Source organism: Mustela lutreola, chromosome 17 (genome assembly GCF_030435805.1).
Source record: "Mustela lutreola isolate mMusLut2 chromosome 17, mMusLut2.pri, whole genome shotgun sequence".
Taxonomy (NCBI): domain Eukaryota; kingdom Metazoa; phylum Chordata; class Mammalia; order Carnivora; family Mustelidae; genus Mustela; species Mustela lutreola.
Window position 1 is genome coordinate 33,576,292 of NC_081306.1, and position 24,826 is coordinate 33,601,117.

At 46.0% G+C, this 24,826-nt stretch overlaps 2 protein-coding genes across 2 annotated transcripts in view; one reads left to right on the top strand and one right to left on the bottom strand.

Moving 5' to 3' along the window:
- Window positions 1-323: 323 nt before the first annotated feature.
- Window positions 324-2,303, bottom strand: LOC131820055 (uncharacterized). Its single transcript, XM_059155538.1, has 3 exons — window positions 2,007-2,303; window positions 1,301-1,960; window positions 324-401 (listed from the first exon to the last, which is right to left on the bottom strand). The coding sequence occupies exons 1-2, from the start codon at window positions 2,301-2,303 to the stop codon at window positions 1,313-1,315; spliced, it is 945 nt and encodes a 314-aa protein (XP_059011521.1). The 3' UTR covers window positions 324-401; window positions 1,301-1,312.
- Window positions 2,304-2,407: 104 nt separating this feature from the next.
- LOC131820056 (keratin, type I cytoskeletal 9-like) overlaps window positions 2,408-24,826 on the top strand; it is a 47,648-nt gene continuing 25,229 nt past the window's right edge. The window contains exons 1-2 of the mRNA XM_059155539.1: window positions 2,408-2,752; window positions 2,801-3,213. Of these exons, the coding sequence (XP_059011522.1) occupies window positions 2,408-2,752; window positions 2,801-3,213 (758 nt within the window). The remainder of the gene's footprint in view (window positions 2,753-2,800; window positions 3,214-24,826) is intronic.

Below are 24,826 nucleotides of genomic sequence, written 5' to 3' on the forward strand. Positions count from 1 at the left end.
AAAAATTAAAAAAAAAAAAAGATCAGTTAAAAAAAAAAAATTTTCTAGATTGCAATGTTAGTAACTATCATTAAAATTTCTTAGAATTGTTAAAAAAAAAAAAAAAAAAAAAAGAAATACACACAACCAAAACCACACATCAACCACCCGAAAATGCAAAAAAGCCATCCTCAACAAGTTGGAAAGAGGACCTCAAGGATAGCCCTCCACCCTCTCCCACACCTTAAGCAACAAAAGTCCACCCACCAAAGCTAACCCAGATCTTGAGGTACCTGGTAGAGGTGCCTATCCCTCACATGGCAGAGGCTGCCTATCAAGGCTTCAGCACAGCTTCTGAAGGTGCAGATGCTCTAACCCCAAAAGCCTTTCTCTGCAGCAGGTTCCCTGGTCTTTCTGGCCTTCTGAGGAGTGAGGAGTGGGGGAAAGGGGAGGGAAGAGACAGGGATCCAGTTAAATAGGAGAAACAGCAAAACGCAGGCACTGGTGAGCCCTCACAATTTCGCAGGCATCCAGTGCTGCAAACTTGGCTTGGAGACCACCCACCCACCCTTTTCAGGGACCGAAGCAGGGACCGGGGAGTGCACCGCGCTTCCCCAAGGGCACCCCGCAACCTCAGGGCCCAGACCATGCTACCTCGAATAGGCTTCGGAGATGGCAGCGGCCCAAGAGAGGCCGTGGTGGGCGCGGGGAGCGGGCTGACTTGTGGACTGCAGCGTGGGGCTGGGGGCGGGGGCAGCAGAGGAGACTCTGGCTGGATCTGGACAGGGCACGCAGAGGCAGCCAGAGGCCAGTGGCGGGGAGTGGGCAGGCTCCTTCACTCTCCCCTCCAAAGCTGGCGCCCTCCCTCCCTCCCAAGTCACCTGGGTAAATCTCCCTTTGCCTGGGAGGAATGGACATGGCGGTGGCGGCGGCGGAGGGCCGCTGAGGAGCTGGCGCCAGGGCTGCTGCACCAGAGCAGCCAGCCCCTCGCGGGAGCGACCGCTCCCGCTGACCCCACAGCCTCCCCCAGCCCCGAGGATCTCCATTTTAGCAGCGCGCGCCTCCCTCGGCCCTGAGTAGCCACGGAGACTGGTCGTCGCCAGCCCCCTCTCGCCCCCAGCCCTCCCTCCCCTTCCACCCTCTCAGCTCAGAGCAGGTACCTGGTCGGGCTCTCCTTATCTTGCAAGGACAAGTGTGGGCTCTACCCTCGCCCGCTCCCCCGCACCAAAGCCCAAAGTGGCACCACTGGAAGGAGAAATGCCATCCAGGAATTCCTCCCAAACCTGTCCCCTCCCTTCTCGGCGCCAGTCCTCAACCCTACCTCTGCCGTTCCTCAGTTGCTGGCCCTCGCTCCAGCTGCTGCTGCTGCCGCTTGCGTGGCCCCCGCCGCCGCTTCGCCGCCGCCGCCATCTGCGTTGCTGCCATCTGCGCCGCAGCCGCCGCTTGAGTCGCCAACACCGCTTGTGCAGCCGACGCAGTCTGCACCGAGGCCGCTGTCTGCTCCACCGCTGCTACCGCCGCCGCCGCCGCCGCTGCCGCTGCTGGAGCTGAAAACGCCCAAGCGGTTGCCGGCCTGTGCAGCCCAGCTGTCTGCGCCAATACCGCTTGCACCGCCCACACCGTCGTCTGTGCCGCAGCCAACACCGCCTGCGCCGCCGCCGCCGCCGTTTGTGTCGCCGCCGCGGAAGCCACCTCCATCTGCTCCGCCACCACAAGCGCTGCCAACCCCGCTGTCCGCACCACCATGGCTACCGCCGCCAACACCGCTTATGCTGCCGCCGCCGTCGCCTCTTGAGCCCTCGACGCCTAAGCCGTTGCCACTTGTGTAGCGGACGCTGTCTGCGCCCACGCCGCTTGCACCTCCGCCGCTTCCGCCGCAGACACCGCCTGCGCCACCGCCGATGCCGCCTGTGCCGCGGAAGCCACCGCCCTCTGCACCGCCCCGCTTGCACCGTCGACCCCGCTGTCTGCACCGCCGCTGCTACCGCCGCCGCCACCGACTCTGCCGCCGCCGCCGAAGCCGCCGCCTTGTGCACCGCCGCCGCTGTCTGCCCCGAGGCCGCCTGAACCGCCGACGCAGTCGTCTGCGCCGCCGCTGCTTCCGCCGCCACCGCCACCAAGCCACCGCCCTTGGCCCCACCGCCAACGCCGCTGTCTGCACCGCCGCTGTTACCGACTCTGCTGCCGACTCTGCCGCCGCCGCCGCTACCGTCTGCGCCGCCACCGCCGACGCTTCGCCGCCGCCGTCTACACCGCCGCCGCCACTTGAACCCCGACGCCGCTTGTACAGCCCAGGCCGCTTGCGCCGCCGATGCCAACTCCATCCCCGCCTGTTTGGCGACGCCGCCGCCTCTTCTCCGGCCAACACCGTCTGCACCTTCTCAGACGCCGCTTAGGCCGCCGATGCCCCAACTGCGGCATCGCCGCTATGGGGGCTGACGCCGCTGGCGGCGCAGATGGTGGCGGCGGCGGAAGCGGCGGCGGCGGAAACGGCAGCGTCAGAAGCGCAGGCGGCTTCGGAGGCGGAAGCAGTGACGCCGCAGACAGTGGCTTCGAGGTCACCAAGGGGCATCGCTGCACAAGCGGCTTCGGCTCCGAAGGCCTCCGGGGCTCAAGCGGTGGCGGCAGCGGCATAAGCGTTGGCGTCGGCGGGGATAGCAGTGGCAGCGGCTTCAGCGGCGGCACAAGTGGCGTCGGTGGCGGCGCAGGCGATTTCAGCGGTGGAACCAGCAACGCCTCCGACGACGGCGTCAAGGGTGCAAGCGGCCTCGGCGCACTATGGCGACGGGGCAGACGGCAGCGGCTTCAGCAACGGCGGTAGCAGCGACGTTGCAGACTGCGGCTTCGGCCGCGCAAGCGGCGGTGCAGACGGTGCTGGCTTCGACGGAACAAGCGGCATCGGCGGCGGCGCAGGCAGTGTTGGCGGCCGAAGGGGCGGCGACACAGACGACGGTGCTGGCGGTGCAAGCAGCACTGGCGCAGACAGCTGGGCTGCACCAGCGGCGACCGCTTGGGCGTCCAAGGCTCAAGCGGCAGCGGCGGCGGCGGTAGCAGCGGTGGAGCACATAGCGGCATCAGCGCAGACTGCGTCGGCTGCACAAGCAGTGTTGGCGACTCAAGTGGCGGCTGTGGCGCAGATGGCAGCAACGCAGATGGAAGCGGCGGAGCGGCGGCTGGGGCTGTGCAAGCGGCCGCAGCGGGAGCTCGAGGGCCAGCAACTGAGGAAGGGCAGAGGTAGGGCTGAGGACTGGCGCCGAGAAGGGAGGGGGGCCGGGTTTGGGAGGACTTCGTGGACGGCATTTTCCTTCCAGTGGCGCCACTTTGGGCTTTGGGGGGGGGGGGGGGCGGGCAGCGGTACAGCCCACCCTTGTCCTTGTGCGATAAGGAGAGCCCGACCAGGTACCTGCTCTAAGCTGAGAGGGTGGAAGGGGAGGGAGGGCTGGGGTCTAGAGGGACCTGGCGAAGACAAGTTTCCGTGGCTATCCAGGGCGGAGGGAGGCCCGCGCTGCTAAAATGGAGATCCTGGGGCTGGAGGAGGCTGAGGCAGCAGTGGGCGCCATCGCTCCCGCTGGAGGCTGGCGGCTCTGAGTGCAGCAGCCCTGGCAGCTCCTCCTCAGTGGCCCTGGGCCGCTGCCACTGCCATGGCCATTCCTCCCAGGCAAAGGGAGATTTACCCAGGTAGGGAGGAAGGGAGGGAACCAGCCTGGGAGGGCAGAGGGAAGGAGCTGGCCCATTCCCCGCCACAGGCCTCTGGCTGCCTCTACATGCTCCCTCCAGATCCAGCCAGTGTCTCCCCTGCCGCACCACCCCCCCAATCCGATGCTGCAGTCCACAAGTCCACTGCTCCCTATGCCGGCCTTGGCCTCTCTCAGGCCGCTGCCATCTCCGCTGCCTGTGGAAAGCAGCATGGTCTGGGCCCAGAGGTTGTGAGGTGCGCATGGGGGCACCCCGTGCACTCCCGGTCCCTGTTTCAGTCCCTGGAATGGGTGGGTGGGTGGTTGGTATCTGAACCAAGTTTGAAGGACTGGATGCCTGGGAAATTGCGAGGGCTCACCAGTGCCTGTGTTTTGCTGTTTCTCCTCCTTTTTAACTGGATCCCTGTCTCTTCCCTCCCATTTCCCCCACTCCTCACTCCTCAGAAGGCCAGAAAGACCAGGGAACCTGCTGCAGAGAAAGGCTTTTGGGGTTAGAGCATCTGCACCTTCAGAAGCTGTGCTGAAGCCTTGATAGGCAGCCTCTGCCATGTGAGGGATAGGCACCTCCACCAGGTACCTCAAGATCTGGGTTAGCTTTGGTGGGTGGACTTTTGTTGCTTAAGGTGTGGGAGAGGGTGGAGGGCTATCCTTGAGGTCCTCTTTCCAACTTGTTGAGGATGGCTTTTTTGCATTTTCGGGTGGTTGATGTGTGGTTTTGGTTGTGTGTATTTCCTGTTGGGTGCAAAGCAGACACATGTCCAATGAAGACATATAAATGGCCATCAGACACATGAAAAAATGTTCATCATCACTCCCCTCAGGGAGATTCCAATTAAAACCACATTGAGATATCACCTTACACCAGTTAGAATGGCCAAAATTAGCAAGACAGGAAACAACATGTGTTGGAGGAGATGTGGAGAAAGGGGAACCCTCTTCCACTGTTGGTGGGAATGCAAGTTGGTGCAGCCTCTTTGGACAACAGTGTGGATATTCCTCAAGACATTAAAAATAGAACTTCCCTATGACCCGGCCATTGCACTCCTGGGTATTTACCCTAAAGGTACAGATGGAGTGAAAAGAAGGGCCATCTGTACCCCAATGTTTATAGCAGCAATGACCACGGTCGCCAAACTGTGGAAAGAACCAAGATGCCCTTCAACGGGCGAATGGATAAGTAAGATGTGGTCCATATACACTATGGAGTATTATGCCTCCCTCAGAAAGGACGAATACCCAACTTTTGTAGCAACATGGAAGGGACTGGAAGAGATTATGCTGAGTGAAATAAGTCAAGCAGAGAGAGTCAATTATCATATGGTTTCACTTATTTGTGGAGCATAACAAATAGCATGCAGGACATGGAGAGATAGAGAGGAGAAAGGAGTTGGGGGAAATTGGAAGGGAGTTGAACCATGAGAGCCTATAGACTTTGAAAAACAATCTGAGGGGTTTGAAGGGGCGGGGAGGGTGGGAGGTTGGGGGAACCAGGTGGTGGGTTTTAGAGAGCGCTGGATTGCATGGAGCACTGGGTGTGGTGCAAAAATAATGAATATTGTTACGCTGAAAATAAATAAGAAATAAATTAAAAAAAACATTATTCCATTGTGTATACATGTATATATATACATATGTGCTTATGTATGCATATACTTGTGTATATATGTAGTTTTCCAGTTTGTGGCATTGTGAATAGAGCTAAGAACATCTGTGCAATAAATTTGCATAGTTTCATATGGAAAGAAAAAACAAAAAAAGAAAAGGTTGACTTTCAGATATAGAATTTAAGAGAGTGTAACTTTGGGAAAGTAATTTATAACCCTATCTATTATATAGTAACTACGTAGGTACACAAGAAAATATACACATTTTATCTCAATAAAATGCATTTTATAACGTTTATGTAGAAATATGTAACATTTGATGTAAAAATATTAAAGTATTAAATAGAGCTGATATTATTCACAGTTTACAAATAAGAACATAATGATTGATTTGTCTGCAGTCTGACAGTGTTTAGGTGCAACGATTAAAAACCAAGCTAAATCTTTTGTCTCGATATCCGTTTTACATCACATGTCTATTATGCGTAGGCAGAAAGCATGACACAATTTGAATCCCCATTTTTCTATGTACTTAATAATCTTTCTTGATTTGAGTGCATTGGGGAGCTCAAGTCAAATGAAAGCCTACATTTGTGAAAATTTCACATTTCATCTGTGAAATGAAAAACAACATTTGTGGTAAGAAAGCCAATAGAATTTTGTTGCATTCTTGATGCACACTCCATGGAGTAGCAGCTAAAAGAGAATCATTGTATAATTAGAAAATAACATCAAAATTAAACAGCAGTAAATAAGTAAATAGACATATGCTTTCCACTACCCAGTTTAATAATTAAAATACAGTCAGATGAAGTGTGCAAATATGTGTATGTAGGGGGGAAACAGAGTGAAATGTAGTCTCAGGAGATCTGGCCTTGATGTTTAGGCTACCTTTCAAAACCCAGGGGGAGGATCTACTTTCTATAGTTACCACATTATATAATTTAAACCTTAATTTTCTCAAGAAATCGCACAATACTTCAGCAAAAGGGAATTATAGCTATCTATACACTAGGAAAACAAAAAACAAAATACATTCAATTAAAGCCATTTCCCAAGAACTCCAGATATAGGTTGAATGGATAAAGATGTGGACAAAAACTGTCATTCTTCTGTATCCATATGTTAAAGAACTGAAGAAAAACCATGTTTAAAGAATACACTGGTGCCTGGGTGGCTTAGTGGGTTAAAGCCTCTGCCTTTGGCTCAGGTCATGATCCCAGGGTCCTGGGATCTAGCCCAGCACTGGGCTCTCTGCTCAGCAGGGAACCTGCTTCCACCTCTCTCTCTTTCTGCCTGCCTCTCTGCCTACTTGTAATCTCTGTCTGTCAAATAAATAAATAAACTCTTAAAAAAAAAGAATACACAGGAAGTACAAGAATGGTGCCACACCAAATCAAGAATATAATAAAAATAAAATTAGAATGAAATGAAAGTTGCATTATAACTGAAACAAAATATTCTCCAGATGAGCTCAGTGGTAGTAATAGATGAAATAATCAGGGAATATAAATAGAGATCAATTGAGATTATCCAGTCTGAAAAACCAAAAGACCTATAAATGTAGTATACATGTTGAAGAACTAAAGTCACTCAATGTATGGTCTCTAACTCCATGCAATAAAATAAAAGTGGTTTACAAAAGGAAACAGAAAATTCACAAGTATGTGGAAAATAAATAACACACTCCTAAATAAGACATGAGTCAAAAAAGAAATCATGGTAGAAGTTAGAAAATACCTTGAGATGAATGAAAGCCAAAAATCGGCCACTTGCTCATCTCTTGAAAGTGAAAATATAAAATACAAAGTCTTATGGGATACAGTTAAGTTTTTTTCTTTTTTAGGGAAACTTAGGATTGTAAACATATATTTAAAAAGGAAGAAAGTGTTACTTTCATAACCTATCATCTTAAGAAATGACAAAACAAATTAGGGGCTTAGAGGTCGCTCAGTTGGTTAGGTGACCAATTCTTGGTTTTGGCTCAGGTCATGATCTCGGGGTTGTGGGGTCAAGCCCCGTGTTGGGCTCTGTACTCACTGAGGACTGCTTTTGTCCCTCTGCTCTTCCCTTCTCACTCACTCTTTCAGTCTCTGAAATAAAGAAATAAAAATAAAAACATAATAAAGGAAGAATGAGTTAAAAGGCAAGCAAAAGGAAAGAAATTTTGAAAGATGAGATTAGATATAAATGAAGTAAGACACAACAGAGAAAATCAATATATACAAAAGCTAATTCTTTTTTTTTTTTTTATTTCACAGACAGAGATCACAAGTAGGCAGAGAGAGAGGAAGGCAGAGAGAGAGGAGGAAGCAGGCTCTCCCAAGAAGTGGAGAGCCCGATGCGGGGCTTGATCCCAGGACCCTGGGATCATGACCTGAGCTGAAGGCAGAGGCTTTAACCCACTGAGCCACCCAGGCGCCCAAGCTAATTCTTTTTTTAAAAAAAAGATTTTATTTTATTATTTGTTTGACAGAGACAGATCACAAGTAGGCAGGAGGCAGGCAGAGAGAGAGGAAGGGAAGCAGGCTCCTTGCTGAGCAGAGAGTCTAATCAGGGGCTTGATCCCAGGGCCCTGAGATCATGACCTGAGCCAAAGGCAGAGGCTATAACCCACTGAGCTACCCAGGTGCCCCAAAAGCTAATTCTTTAAAGAGATGAGCAATTGACAATGTTTTGGCTATTCTTACCAAAAATAAGATAAAAATACCAAATTTTGAAAAAATCTGGAATGAAAGAGAGGCATTCCTATTAGCCTTATAGAAATAAAAAGAATTAAATTGCAATACGAGGAACAATTGCATGCTAATAAATTAGAAAACTAAAGAAATTTGGCAGGTTCCTAGAAAGACTCAAATTCCTCAATCTTAATCCCAAAGTAGACAATCTGAATGGAACTTAAACAAGTAAAATAATCGAACAGGTAATCCAAAAACTTTCCATAAAGAAAAATCTGGGTCCATATGGCACATTGGTGAATTCTGTGAAAACTTTTAAGGAAGATTCAAAAATCATTCAAACAGTAGAAGTGGAGAGAACACTTCGCATTCATTCTGTGAGAGTCCGTATTAGCCAGATCCCAAAACCAGGTAAAGATAACACAAGAAAATGAAATTATAGACCAATATCTCTTAGAACTGTAGACACAAAAGTCTTCAATACTAATGCTAGTAAACTGAATTCAGCAACTCATAAAATGCTATGGCCAAAGAGGATTTATCTCAGGGATGCAAAGTTTGCTCAAAATGTGATAATTAGGGGCACCTTGGTTGCCCAGTCATTGGGCATCTGCCTTCAGCTCAGGTCATGATCCCAGGGTCTTGGGATCAAGCCCTGCATAAGGCTCCCAGCTCAGCAGAGGGCCCGTTTTTCCCTCTCCAACTTCCCCTGCTTGTGTTCCCTCACTCATTGTCTGTCTGTCTCTCTCTCTCTCTCTCTTTTAAATAAATAAATAAATAAAATTATATTTCATCACTGTAATTAATATACCATATTAAATTAATAAAGGGTAAACCACATGATTACCTCCATAAATATAGAAGAAAAAAGTGGTTAAATGTCAACACCATTTGGTGATAATAATCTGTCAACTGAATAAAATAAAATTTTCTTAACGTAATAAAAAGCTGTATATGAAAACCCACACTTACATATTTAATAGTAAAAGGCTAGATGATTCGTCCCTAAGGTCAGGAACAAGAAAGAAAGCCTGCAATTGCCACTTTTATTCAACATTTTATTGGAAATTCTGTCTTGGGTATTTAGGAAGAAAACGGAATAATAGTAGTATAAATAAGAGTGGAAGAAGTGAAAATGTCTTTTGTTTTCATAAGATACTATAGAAAAAAATTCTTCTGTAGAATTCTTCTGTAGAACAAAATTAATCTGCAAAATTGCCATTAGACCTCAGTATGTCCAGCATAGTTCCACAATGCAGGATCAGTACTCAAGATAAGTTGTAGTTTTATTCACCAAAATTGAGCAGCGCTAAAATGAGATTAAGAGATTAAGAACAATCCCAGTTACAAAAAACATCAAACCTTAAATGATTTAGGAATAAATTTGACATAATCACAAAAGTCATACATACTCAGGCAAACTCATACTTAAAAGACCCATGATCAGACAGGAGGAGTCAAGATGGCGGAGAAGTAGCAAGCTGAGACTGCTTCAGCTAGCCGGAGATCAGCTAGATAGCTTATCTAAAGATTGCAAACACCTGAAAATCCATCAGCAGATCGAAGAGAAGAAGAACAGCAATTCTGGAAACAGAAAAACAAGCACTTTCTGAAAGGTAGGACCGGCGGAGAAGTGAATCCAAAGCGACGGGAAGATAGACCCCGGGGGGAGGGGCCGGCTCCCGGCAAGCGGCGGAGCAACCGCGCACAAAATCAGGACTTTTAAAAGTCTGTTCCGCTGAGGGACATCGCTCCAGAGGCTAAACCGGGGCGAAGCCCACGCGGGGTCAGCGTGGCCTCAGGTCCCGCAGGGTCACAGAAGGATCGGGGGTGTCTGAGTGTCGCAGAGCTTGCGGGTATTGGAACGGGAAAGCCGGCTACAGAGACAGAGCCGACAGTAAGCTTGCAGCTCCGTGTTACCTTGAACCGGTCGCAGGCTCGGTGAGCTCGGAGCGCGGCCGGAGGTCAGGCAGACGGGAGTAACTGGGCGCTGTTCTCTGAGGGCGCACTGAGGAGTGGGGCCCTGGGCTCTCGGCTCCTCCGGGCCGGAGACCAGGAGGCCGCCATTTGTATTCCCGTCCTCTGGAACTCTACGGAAAGCGCTCAGGGAACAAAAGCTCCTGAAAGCAAACCCGAGCGGATTACTCACCCCGGCCCCGGGTAAGGGCGGTGTAATTCCGCCTGGGGCAAAGACACTTGAGAATCACTACAACAGGCCCCTCCCCCAGAAGATCAACAAGAAATCCAGCCGAGACCAAGTTCACCTACCAAGGAGTGCGGTTTCAATACCAAGGAGAGCAGCAGAATTCCAGAGGAGGAGAAAGCCAAGCACGGAACTCATGGCTTTTTTCCTGTGATTTTTTTTAGTCTTGCAGTTAATTTAATTTTTTCTTTTTCATTTTTTTTTTTTCTCGCCCTCGGGTAAAATTTTTTTTTAACTGTTACCTTTTTCTTTTTTAACGATTTTTTACTAGTTTATCTAATATATATATATATATATTTTTTTACATTTTTCTTAGGTGTTTTCTTTCTTTAAAAATATTCTTTTCTTTTCTTTTTTTTTTTTCTTTTTTCTTTCTTCCTTTTTGAACCTCTTTTTATCCCCTTTCTCCCCACTCACGATTTTGGATCTCTTCTAATTTGGTTAAAGCATATTTTCCTGGGGTTGTTGCCACCCTTTTAGTATTTTACTTGCCCCTTCATTTACTCTTATCTGGACAAAATGACAAGACGGAAAAATTCAACACAAAAAAAAAGAACAAGAGGCAGTACCGAAGGCTAGGGACATAATCAATACAGACATCGGTAATATGTCAGATCTAGAGTTCAGAATGACAATTCTCAAGGTTCTAGCCGGGCTCGAAAAAGGCATGGAAGATATGAGAGAAACCCTCTCGAGAGATATAAAAGCCCTTTCTGGAGAAATAAAAGAACTAAAATCTAACCAAGGTGAAATCAAAAAAGCTATTAATGAGGTGCAATCAAAAATGGAGGCTCTCACTGCTAGGAGAAATGAGGCAGAAGAAAGAATTAGTGATATAGAAGACCAAATGACAGAGAATAAAGAAGCTGAGCAAAAGAGGGACAAACAGCTACTGGACCACGAGGGGAGAATTCGAGAGATAAGTGACACCATAAGACGAAACAACATTAGAATAATTGGGATTCCAGAAGAAGAAGAAAGTGAGAGGGGAGCAGAAGGTATACTGGAGAGAATTATTGGGGAGAATTTCCCCAATATGGCAAAGGGAACGAGCATCAAAATTCAGGAGGTTCAGAGAATGCCCCTCAAAATCAATAAGAATAGGCCCACACCCCGTCACCTAATAGTAAAATTTACAAGTCTCAATGACAAAGAGAAAATCCTGAAAGCAGCCCGGGAAAAGAAGTCTGTAACATACAATGGTAAAAATATTAGATTGGCAGCTGACTTATCCACAGAGACCTGGCAGGCCAGAAAGAGCTGGCATGATATTTTCAGAGCACTAAACGAGAAAAACATGCAGCCAAGAATACTATATCCAGCTAGGCTATCATTGAAAATAGAAGGAGAGATTAAAAGCTTCCAGGACAAACAACAACTGAAAGAATTTGCAAATACCAAACCAGCTCTACAGGAAATATTGAAAGGGGTCCTCTAAGCAAAGAGAGAGCCTACAAGTGGTAGATCAGAAAGGAACAGAGACCTATACAGTAACAGTCACCTTACAGGCAATACAATGGCACTAAATTCATATCTCTCAATAGTTACCCTGAATGTGAATGGGCTAAATGCCCCTGTCAAAAGACACAGGGTATCAGAATGGATAAAAAAACAAAACCCATCTATATGTTGCCTCCAAGAAACACATTTTAAGCCCAAAGACACCTCCAGATTTAAAGTGAGGGGGTGGAAAAGAATTTACCATGCTAATGGACATCAGAAGAAAGCAGGAGTGGCAATCCTTATATCAGATCAATTAGATTTTAAGCCAAAGACCATAATAAGAGATGAGGAAGGACACTATATCATACTCAAAGGGTCTGTCCAACAAGAAGATTTAACAATTTTAAATATCTATGCCCCCAATGTGGGAGCAGCCAACTATATAAACCAATTAATAACAAAATCAAAGAAACACATCAACAATAATACAATAATAGTAGGGGACTTTAACACTCCCCTCACTGAAATGGACAGGTCATCCAAGCAAAAGATCAGCAAGGAAATAAAGGCCTTAAATGACACACTGGACCAGATGGACATCACAGATATATTCAGAATATTTCATCCCAAAGCAACAGAATACACATTCTTCTCTAGTGCACATGGAACATTCTCCAGAATAGATCACATCCTCGGTCCTAAATCAGGACTCAACCGGTATCAAAAGATTGGGATCATTCCCTGCATATTTTCAGACCACAATGCTCTAAAGCTAGAACTCAACCACAAAAGGAAGTTTGGAAAGAACCCAAATACATGGAGACTAAACAGTATCCTTCTAAAGAATGAATGGGTCAACCGGGAAATTAAAGAAGAATTGAAAAAAATCATGGAAACAAATGATAATGAAAATACAACGGTTCAAAATCTGTGGGACACAACAAAGGCAGTCCTGAGAGGAAAATATATAGCGGTACAAGCCTTTCTCAAGAAACAAGAAAGGTCTCAGGTACACAACCTAACCCTACACCTAAAGGAGCTGGAGAAAGAACAAGAAAGAAACCCTAAGCCCAGCAGGAGAAGAGAAATCATAAAGATCAGAGCAGAAATCAATGAAATAGAAACCAAAAAAACAATAGAACAAATCAACGAAACTAGGAGCTGGTTCTTTGAAAGAATTAATAAAATTGATAAACCCCTGGCCCGACTTATCAAAAAGAAAAGAGAAAGGACCCAAATAAATAAAATCATGAATGAAAGAGGAGAGATCACAACTAACACCAAAGAAATACAAACTATTATAAGAACATACTATGAGCAACTCTACGGCAATAAATTTGACAATCTGGAAGAAATGGATGCATTCCTAGAAACATATAAACTACCACAACTGAGCCAGGAAGAAATAGAAAGCCTGAACAGACCCATAACCAGTAAGGAGATTGAAACAGTCATTAAAAATCTCCAAACAAACAAAAGCCCAGGGCCAGACAGCTTCCCGGGGGAATTCTACCAAACATTTAAAGAAGAACTAATTCCTATTCTCCTGAAACTGTTCCAAAAAATAGAAATGGAAGGAAAACTTCCAAACTCATTTTATGAGGCCAGCATCACCTTGATCCCAAAACCAGACAAGGATCCCACCAAAAAAGAGAGCTATAGACCGATATCCTTGATGAACACAGATGCGAAAATACTCAACAAAATACTAGCCAATAGGATTCAACAGTACATTAAAAAGATTATTCACCACGACCAAGTGGGATTTATTCCAGGGCTGCAAGGTTGGTTCAACATCCGCAAATCAGTCAATGTGATACAACACATCAATAAAAGAAAGAACAAGAACCATATGATACTCTCAATAGATGCTGAAAAAGCATTTGACAAAGTACAACATCCCTTCCTGATCAAAACTCTTCAAAGTGTAGGGATAGAGGGCACATACCTCAATATCATCAAAGCCATCTATGAAAAACCCACCGCAAATATCATTCTCAATGGAGAAAAATTGAAAGCTTTTCCGCTAAGGTCAGGAACACGGCAGGGATGTCCATTATCACCACTGCTATTCAACATCATACTAGAGGTCCTCGCCTCAGCAATCAGACAACAAAAGGAAATTAAAGGCATCCAAATCGGCAAAGAAGAAGTCAAATTATCACTCTTCGCAGATGATATGATACTATATGTGGAAAACCCAAAAGACTCCACTCCAAAACTGCTAGAACTTATACAGGAATTCAGTAAAGTGTCAGGATATAAAATCAATGCACAGAAATCAGTTGCATTTCTCTACACCAACAGCAAGACAGAAGAAAGAGATATTAAGGAGTCAATCCCATTTACAATTGCATCCAAAACCATAAGATACCTAGGAATAAACCTAACCAAAGAGACACAGAATCTATACTCAGAAAACTATAAAGTACTCATGAAAGAAATTGAGGAAGACACAAAGAAATGGAAAAATGTTCCATGCTCCTGGATTGGAAGAATAAATATTGTGAAAATGTCTATGCTACCTAAAGCAATCTACACATTTAATGCAATTCCTATCAAAGTACCATCCATCTTTTTCAAAGAAATGGAACAAATAATGCTAAAATTTATATGGAACCAGAAAAGACCTCGAATAGCCAAAGGGATATTGAAAAAGAAAGCCAACGTTGGTGGCATCACAATTCCGGACTTCAAGCTCTATTACAAAGCTGTCATCATCAAGACAGCATGGTACTGGCACAAAAACAGACACATAGATCAATGGAACAGAATAGAGAGCCCAGAAATAGACCCTCAAATCTATGGTCAACTAATCTTCGACAAAGCAGGAAAGAATGTCCAATGGAAAAAAGACAGCCTTTTCAATAAATGGTGCTGGGAAAATTGGACAGCCACATGCAGAAAAATGAAATTGGACCATTTCCTTACACCACACACAAAAATAGACTCAAAATGGATGAAGGATCTCAATGTACGAAAGGAATCCATCAAAATCCTAGAGGAGAACACGGGCAGCAACCTCTTCGACCTCTGCCGCAGCAACATCTTCCTAGGAACAACGCAAAAGGCAAGGGAAGCAAGGGAAAAAATGAACTACTGGGATTTCATCAAGATCAAAAGCTTTTGCACAGCAAAGGAAACAGTTAACAAAATCAAAAGACAACTGACAGAATGGGAGAAGATATTTGCAAACGACATATCAGATAAAGGACTAGTGTCCAGAATCTATAAAGAACTTAGCAAACTCAACACCCAAAGAACAAATAATCCAATCAAGAAATGGGCAGAGGACATGAACAGACATTTCTGCAAAGAAGACATCCAGATGGCCAACAGACACATGAAAAAGTGCTCCATATCACTCGGCATCAGGGAAATACAAATCAAAACCACAATGAGATATCACCTCACACCAGTCAGAATGGCTAAAATCAACAAATCAGGAAATGACAGATGCTGGCGAGGATGCGGAGAAAGGGGAACCCTCCTACACTGTTGGTGGGAATGCAAGCTGGTGCAGCCACTCTGGAAAACAGCATGGAGGTTCCTCAAAATGTTGAAAATAGAACTGCCCTATGACCCAGCAATTGCACTATTGGGTATTTACCCTAAAGATACAAATGTAGTGATCCAAAGGGGCACATGCACCCGAATGTTTATAGCAGCAATGTCCACAATAGCCAAACTATGGAAAGAACCTAGATGTCCATCAACAGATGAATGGATCAAGAAGATGTGGTATATATACACAATGGAATACTATGCAGCCATCAAAAGAAATGAAATCTTGCCATTTGCAACAACATGGATGGAACTAGAGCGTATCATGCTTAGCGAAATAAGTCAAGCAGAGAAAGACAACTATCATATGATCTCCCTGATATGAGGAAGTGGTGATACAACATGGAGGCTTAAGTGGGTAGAAGAATAATAAATGAAACAAGATGGGATGGGGAGGGAGACAAACCATAAGTGACTCTTAATCTCATGAAACAAACTGAGGGTTGCCGGGGGGAGGGGGTTTGGGAGAAGGGGGTGGGATTATGGACATTGGGGAGGGTATGTGATTTGGTGAGTGCTGTGAAGTGTGTAAACCTGGTGATTCACAGACCTGTACCCCTGGGGATAAAAATATATGTTTATAAAAAATAAAATAAAATAAAATAAAATAAAAAAGAATTGCATAGGGAAAAAAAAAAAAAAACCCATGATCACAAAACTCAGGAATTGAAAATGCAGCCCCGTAAGGGGCACACGAGGGGTCCAGAGTCCATCACTGCTTGTGGGGCTCCTAGGCTCCACCTCGCCGGGCCCCCAGGTCACCAGCAGTCCCGCGCGCCCCGAGCTAGCACACCCACCCAGGCAGGCGCACCGACAGCTTGGCACATGTCACAGCACACCACGCCGTGCCATGCCACGCCACTGCACGCCTCAGTGCAGCGCCTGGCCCTGCCCCTCATCAGTCACTTGGAGAAGGCGGTGCAGGTTGGAGGGAGACTGGCAGGGAGACTGGCAGCTGCAGTGGTGCAAGCGGAGGTGGCCTGGGAGCTTGAGTCCCAGGGGCTGAGGTCCAGCTGAGGTTGGGCCATTGAAGTGCTCGGGGAAGGGAGGGGGACTGCGTTTTTCCTCCCAGCAGTTCCACTTCCCGCTTGGGGCGGGGGTGGGTGTGTGGGGGTACAGCATATCACTGACCAGGTACCTGCTCAGAGCTCAGGGGGTGGAAGGGAGGGAGGGCTGGGGGCTTGCTGTGGGCCAGGGACAGGGAGAGGCTGTGGTGGGGAAATACACACAAAATAGACACAACCAAAACCACACATCAACCACCCCCAAATGCAAAAAAGCCATCATCAACAAGTTGGAAAGAGGGCCTCAAGGATAGCGCTCCACCCTCTCCCACACCTTAAGCAACAAAAGTCCTTCTGCCAAAGCTAACCCAGATCTTCAAGTATCTGGTGGAGGTGGCTTCCCTCACAGTGCAGATACTGCATTTTAAGGCTTCAGCGCAGCTTCTGAAGGTGGAGACGCTCCAATCCCAAAAGCCTTTGTCTGTGGCAGTTTTGCTGATCCTTTTGGCTTTAGGAGGAGTGAGGAGTGGGGAACTGGAAAAGGGGAAAAGTGGGGAGAAACAGCAAAACACAGGCGCTGGTGAGCCATAGCAATTTCCTAGGAATCCTGGGCTGGAACCATGGCTTGGGCCACCACCCACCCACACTTTCCAGGGACCGAAACAGGGATTGGGGAGTGGACAGGGCGCTCCCACTGGCACCCCGCAACATCTGGGCCTGGACCATGCTGCCTTGCACAGCTGGGGTCATGGTCCTGGGGTCCTGGGATCCATCCCTGCATTGGGCTCTGCTTAGCAGGGAGCCAGCTTCCTCCTCTTTCTCTGCCTGCCTCTCTGCCTACTTGTGATCTCTGTCTGTCAGATAAATAAAATCTATTTAAAAAGGAAAAGAAAAGAAAAAGCACTTAATGGGAGCTGAATAGATTTTGTTTCGCTCTCCGCAACAGGGAGTTTCATCAAATGGCATGAAAGTTTAGAAATGTTATATAAAGCAGTGTGATTGTGTTTAATTTATGTGTCCTGTTGTTTTTTGTTTTTGTTTTTTTACATGTAGAATCCCGCAGAGGCCAAACCTCTTTATTGTGGTACTGCTTTGAGTGTTCCCTTAGATGATGTTCAAGTAAATGGCTTAGGAAACTCCTAAGAACTTGAGAAATTTACCAGAGAAGACCAAAACCAAATTCAAGTTTATACTGATGTATTTATTGCAGGGCATAATTATCTTCCTATGATATGCATTTCAGTTTCTACATGTTCCTTACAAAAATTCTGATTTACCAAATTTTGGAAGTACATGAGAGGTTTTGATTTTATTTATTTATTTATTTATTTATTTATTTATTTTAATAGAAGATGCTGATTTCTCTCTCTCTCTCTTTTTAAGGATTTTATTTATAGGACAGACAGAGATCACAAGTAGGCAGAGAGGATGAGGCCGGCTCCCCACTGAGCAGAGAGCCCTATGCAGGGCTCGATCCCAGAACCCTGGGATCATGACCTGAGCCAAAGGCAGAGGCTATAACCCACTGAGCCACCCAGGTGCCCCGAGGTTTAGATTTTAAAAGCCATAGAAATGTTCGAAGTTTGTTCCAGAGTTATAGATGTTGAGAGTGACATTCTGATTTTTAATGAATCTAGGAGATTACTGAAGTCAGACTGTTTTAGGAAAGGGTACTTCTCTCTTCTCTTTAAGGGTTTTTGTGTAATTTTTTGAGGTCTCTGCTTGAGTGGGATTTGAACTCAGATTTCCAAGATCAGAGGACTTAACACTCTGAAAAGTGGCACCAACTTTCTGTGGCCTTTTTGTTTCATCTTTTTTTAAATTAATTTCTTTATTTTCAGCATAACAGTATTCATTATTTTTTCACCCCGTGGTTATTGTCAGTGTTTAGGTGTTGGAGAAACATTCTTGAAGCCATCTTTAATTGGAAAGCAGACCCCATTTGGGCTTTCTTAGGCTAGAAATGGGATTCCTGTGGGAAGGGGACTTTCAACAGGTCTTCATCCAGGTGTCATGAGGTATAGAAACAGTTGGTTAATTTCCCTGCCATCCTAGTTACTGCTCTGTGATCTTCCTGGGTCTTTTTCTTATAATTCTTTTTTGGTACTGCAAAGATTTCATACTTTCTGTCTTGCATATTGGTATTGATGACAGTAGAAAACTTGTTGGGTTTGGATGCTGAGGAGGAGGTAAGAATTTGGGATTTTAGAACAACCTTTAAATATCTTAAAAGGGGTGCGCCTGGGTGGCTCAGTGGGTTAAGCCACTGCCTTCGGCTCAGGTCACAATCTCAGGGTCCTGGGATCGAGTCCCACATGGGGCTCTCTGCTCAGCAGGGGGCCTACTTCCCTTCCTCTCTCTCTGCCTGCCTCTCTGCCTACTTGTGAGCTCTCTCTGTGTCAAATTAATAAATAAATAATCTTTAAAAAAATCTTAAAAGGGATTCGTTAACCTGTTGGCTCGTGTAGAAGTTAGGTTTTATAGCTCTGAGCTTATTTCATATTCGTATGATGACATCAGCCTCTCCGGTGGTCTAACCCGTGGTCATTCTGGAGTTTGTTCATCATTTTGGTCTTTATTGCCATAATCGACCAAGTCTAGGAAGGAAGTCAGAGTTTGATGAGTGGTAGGTCCAGTAGGACACAGAACTGTATTTACCCTTTGAGGATAGAACAGGTATCACTTAATTGGGTGAGGAGAATAATAACTTCCCCAAAGAGCATTTATGAAATTCCTAGGAGGGGAAAGGTACTGGTCAAGATATTGGCGAGGGGTGGGGAAGGAGTTGATTGGAAAGGCACTAGGATGAGAAGAATCAAGTTTTACAGCCTCGGAGACAGGTATAAATAAGGTGCTGTCTGGGGGATTAGAGCAGTCTGGCTAGGGGAGTCAATTCGAATGCCTCCTTTTCCTTCCCATTTCTTCTGAAAAAAGGAATCGATTTCTACAAGATCCCCTGCCAACTTTTCATTGTTATTGCCAGGTGTGCTTTATGTGTTGAATACTCCAGGTGGATTCGTGGAAGGGATTCATAAGGTCTGCTCTGGAGCAGAATGGGAAGGAGGTCAGATGTGCCAGAGGAACATGTGAAGGGAAGCAGGAGGAAATACTGAACAGGATCCTCGGAGGTTCAGGGAGCAACAGAGATGTATATTGGGTGTGTCAGTCATATGGAGGGTCTCTGTGGGTCTTGGATACACTCCTTTTTCTAACTGTGTCATCGCAGTCTGACCCTGGCTGGTGATTATTGTGTAGTTTCATGGAGGTATGATTCCCATCTTGTCGAAGTCACTCATGCTAAGTGCACAATTCATTGAATTTCAGTTGTTTTAAAGACTTGTGCAAGCATCACCACAAACCAGTTTGGGAAGATTTCCATCCTATCCTGTGGTTGGCTCCTGTTTGTTCTGTGATACAACTTAAGAGCCTGGAGGGGTCACGTGCTCCTGGCCAGGAAGGTTGCCTCCTCACCATGCTGAGAGAACTCTACCCTAAGCCTTTCAACATAGGAAATAAAGTGGTGTATATTGAAGGTGGCTGTGTGTGGGGAGGAAACTCTGTCCCTTTCCTCTGTGATAAGAGGAGACGGATAAAGTAGGGTTTGCCAGTGTCATGAAGGATGATGCCATCGGCTTTTAGGATGAGCTACCCCTGCAAATGAACAACTTTACTTAACCCTTTTGTGAAGTGGACATTCTTGAGTGTTGAGCAGAGTAACTTCTTTGACTCGGTTTTAGATTCGATGTTCTTTGCTTCAGTCTTGCTGCTTCTCTGAATCCAATCATGTCTTTTTTGGAAGTAGAGATGGCCAAGCTACTGCTGCAGCAGGAGATGATTAGTGCCTCTTTGATCATAGTGCCGCATTTGAACCCTCACCTACCGCTTATGTGACACTCACTAGAAAGTTGGTAAAATTTGGTGTAGGGTAATTCCCATGGATTTAGAACTTTTATATTTTTCAGTGCCCAATTTTATTGGGATACTAGGGTCAACTCGAGTTTATTTGCACACCATCTCCTTGAGAAGTTTGTAGAGCTTTTGCAGGGAGATGTGAGGAATTTACTTTAGATGTGTCATAAAATTATGTCTTAAAAGGAAAAAAAGTTGGTACTCAGCATATTGAATGAAAAGTTGGTACACTGTTTTGTTTGTAAAACTTTTCCTTTCTTCTGGAGCTCCCTCACTTTTTGAAGTTGTAAGTTTGGACATTTCTCTCCTCAAATTCAGGTAGCCTAACAACTCAATAGCCCTTGGATAGTCATGAAGTACTTTAGAAGTTTTCAAGGTAAACATTCATCCTTAGCGAGACATGAAAGTTCGAATCTTGCCTCAAAAGTGCATCTCCCTGAGGTAATGAGTTTCAGATTGAAAAAAAAAAAAAAGAACAACTCCCAGAAAACAGGGCTGGGGTGTAGCTAACCTGGAGTAGAGCAAGGCTTCTTCCCTGTGGTTTGGGGTCATCCACCACAGTGATTTTGCTCCTTAGAGCACATGGGTTTTACTGTAGTGTTTGTCTTTAATAAACCTTCTCCATGAAATACGTGGAAAAACTACATGTCTTCTGAGCCATCTAATTTACCCAACCTTTTGGCTTCTAAGATCGCCCTTATCCCAAAACGGTGCTAATTTTGTTTGTATTTGCTATTACATTGGACTTAGTGATTTATTGATACTGACTTGATCTTGTCTACTTGGTAACCTTCCAGTAAATTACCTGGGTAGTTGTTCTTATTTGACAGGTTTTTCTGGAGCATACCACGAAATGGGCTCTGGTGTCTAGTGGTGGAAAAACAGACAATGTCCTTGTTCTCATTGCGTTTGGAATACTGTGGAGAAGAAGAGAAATTCAGCAAGTAAACAGAAAAGTGAAATAATTGTGGCCAGTGGCAAGTGTTTTGAGAAATCAGAGCAGAATGTGAAACTACACAGTGATGAGAAACTCGTTCTAGACAGTGTTAAGGTACACCTTTGCCTTTTTGTGCAGCGTGCACGCTCCTTTCATTTGGGGGCAAGGGGTAGTTACTTCTCTAGGTTATTTCTGAAGACTCTGCCATTTAGCTCCTGGGGTTGGGGAGAATTAAAGGTGGAACCTTCGTGGACAGGCTAATCAACCTTTCCTTAGTTGCCTGCCACATCCTGAGACCAGGCCAGCTAACTTGTCAGTGTATCCTGTCAGTTACTGGGATGGGAGGTTGGAGTGCATTCCTCATGTGGCATAGGTTTCTCCTGTGCTTCTGTCAATGCTGAAGAAATTCCAAGATTATTAAAAGCTCTTTTGGTAAACGGCAGCTACTTGAGGAAGTTGTCAGCACTAACTCAGTTCAGTAGAACTTCAGGTAATAGTGGATCCCTAAATATCGCCCTCAACCCGCAAGGACGACAAGAAGCCCCAGTTCAGATGTATCTTCTCTCTCTTTATTTCCGCAAGTCTACACACTTATATACGCTTACCTGAGCAGTCAGCGAGCAGGGTACAGGAGGGAGTGAATCAGGCTGCACACCTAAACGAACAACTTTGCTAGCAACCAATGCTGTTTACTTCCTCTTTGGGCATTCTGCTTAGTCTCATGAGGCAATCCTAACCTGGCAACTAGCCAGGCGCCATCTTTTAATGGCGGAGGCCGCCCTGGCCAGGGGCCTGCCTCCGACATCTCCCCTTTTTTCTATTATGGCAGGGATTGTGCCTCTCTTAGGTTGTCAGTGGCGGGGAATACCCTTACCCATCATCAGACGGCAGATATCAATGATCTGTGTCCTGTCTTAGGTTGGTATATTTCCCCCACCAATCTTACCCGTTGTTGACTACCGATCCAGCATACTTAGCCACACTTGGTGGGATGTTCCAGCCTCGATGGCTAACAAGTCCTGCACCATGGCTTGCCATTGCCTATGTTGCTGTCGCCTCCAAATTTGCAGTTTCCTTACTAGCAGAATCAAGCCCACTACGAGGATTATCATCAGACAAATTACGCTAGCCGCTTGTTTCATAAAGGGTAACACATCTTGCAATGTTTTGATTATCTCTGGGAGGGTTGCCAGCTCATCTCTGGTGTTCTTTATCCTTGTTATGCCTAGTAGCAGGTGCTGAGTGTAGTTTTGGAATTCTGCGGACTAATTCCCCCGCAAGTATTGGGAGAGCTGTCAGGAGACATTCTGTAAGTCACTCATATTAGTATAGGCTATGGGAGTTACACAAATTGCCGGGAAGGGTGCTATACATCCCAGTCCCAATAGGGCCCCCAATATGTCCACTTGTTCTTGAACCAAATCCAGTCTCTGGTTGACTATCGGGATTCCTGCTTGCAGATGTGCATTGATCTGAGACTGTTTGAAGGACAGCCGCCGTTCCTCTGCAGGGGTGTTCACAACTTCTGCAGTGGGTATAGTTGTAGCAAGTGAGACTGCTGCTGCCGTGGCAGCTGCTGTAGATATAGCCAGTGCTGTCACAACGGCGGCTGTGATACCAAAATCTCTCTTCTTTCTGGATAGCACCACCAGTAACTTGTCCTCTGGAATGGAAACTGGGATAGGAACATGGGTAGGGATACGTATAATCACAGCCAGCTTGAAGGCCGTTACATTCCAGCCCTGGGAACGATGGCAATTCTTAGTGCAATTAACGTATCATTCAGCTCGCTAGCATTTGTTACGAGGAAAAGGTTTGGAGTAGTCATTTCTGTCTATCTGAGCAGCTTCTAGCCTTTTATGGATCAGACTGATGGCTTCTTTTGCCCCCTCAGTCAACTGACGAGGAGAGGTGAGGTTAGGGTCTCCTTTAAGTGTCTCAAATAAGGGTGACAATTCCTGATCAGTGAGTTTTAGATAGGGCCTCATCCAATTGATATCTCTTAACAATTTTTGAAAATCATTTAACGTGTTTAGGTGATCCGTCCGCAGGGTTATCTTTAAAGCTCTGACTTTAGTATTCTCTAACCTAGTTCCCAAATACTCTTTAATGGGCGTCATTTGGACCTCTTCTGGTGCTATGTGTAATCCGAATTTCTCAAAATGTTTGAAAAGAAAGGAAAGGGCCTTCTCAATATATTGTTCTTTTTTATGGCACAGCAAAATATCATCCATATAATGATACACAATGAGCGGGGGAAATTGTGTTCTAACCTCCTTCAGGGCTTGGTCCACATATAATTGGCACATTGTAGGGCTGTTGGCCATGCCCTGAGGCAATACTACCCACTCATAGTGTTGATCCAGACAAGAATGATTAATGGTAGGTACTGTGAAAGCGAAACATTGGGTGTCCTCGGCGTGCAATGGGATGGAAAAGAAACAGTCTTTAATATCGATTACCACAGAGGGCCAACCAGAGAGCAGGGCTGAGACTAAAGGCAGCCCCCAGCTGTACTGCTCCCATGGCCACCATCTTTTCATTAACCGCTCGTAAGTCATGTAACAATCGCTATTTCCCCGACTTCTTCTTAATCACAAAAATAGGCATATTCCATGGTGATGTGGAGGGCCGAATATGCTGGCGGCAAGTTGCTCTTTTACTAACGTGTGGGCAGCTTCACATTTTTCTTTAGGCAGGGGCCACTGAGGAACCCACACGGGTTTACTGTTTTTCCATTGAATTTTTAGAGGTTCAGTGGCCCCTAAGAAAAACCCAGCCCCGGCCCACCTATTCTTTGAGAGAAGTAATTAGTCAAGGGAATAGGTTCAGGGGTGCCCTGCAGCTGTTTTCCTAGGCCTCCCGTTCCAGGATAACCAGACTTAGTCATTAAGGCTTGAGCTTCCTCAATATAGAATAATTCTGTAGTCAACTTCAGGTTCATTTGGGCCAAGACATCCCATCCCCACAATGAAATGGGAATCTTAAGGACACATGGCTGCACAAGTCCATGGTGGCCTTCATCATCCTTCCATGGCAGTGTAGCTGCACTGCACATGGGTCTATGAGCAATCCCTAATCCTCGAAGTGTTTGATCAGCCTTTTGCACAGGCCAATCCTTAGACCAATCAGCTTCATTGATGATACTGCGATCTTCTCCAGTGTTCAATAAGCCCATGAATTTCTTGTCTCTTATCCATAAAGAGTAAAAGGGTCTATTTTCCATGCCTAGCATGACGCATGCTAGAGGAACTCCAGATGAACAGAACCCCTTCTGTCCCCGCGTAACCTCATGGCTTCCAAAAAGCTTGTGACAACAAGGCAATACCAGGAATTGAGCTATCTTATCACCTTATCAGCTGTAATTCCACGTGGGGAGGATACCAGGATTTTCACCGTTCCTTTATAATCAGCATCTATAACTCGGGGTGAACAAGGAGTCCTGATAACGCCATGGAGCTCCGTCCTAGCAAGAGGCCCACGGTGTCCTCAGGTAATGGACCCTTAAAATCTGATTCGACTACCTGGGTCCCCATCTCTGGAGTCAGTATGAGTCTGGTGGTGGCACGGATGTCCAATCCTGCACTCCCTGTTGTGGCTCGCCTTGGCTCGTCGGCGGATAATGCGAGCGAGCCACCTGTTGGAGCACCGCATACATTTGAGGGCCCTGGGGTGTGGGGCCCCCCTTCCCATTTTTTGACCCTCTTGGAGGCAGAGAGTTTCCTTGTATATCCCTTATTGAGCGACATTCATATGCCCAGTGGGCACCCTTCCCACATCTTGGGCAGATACCTGGTTTTTTAGGCTCTT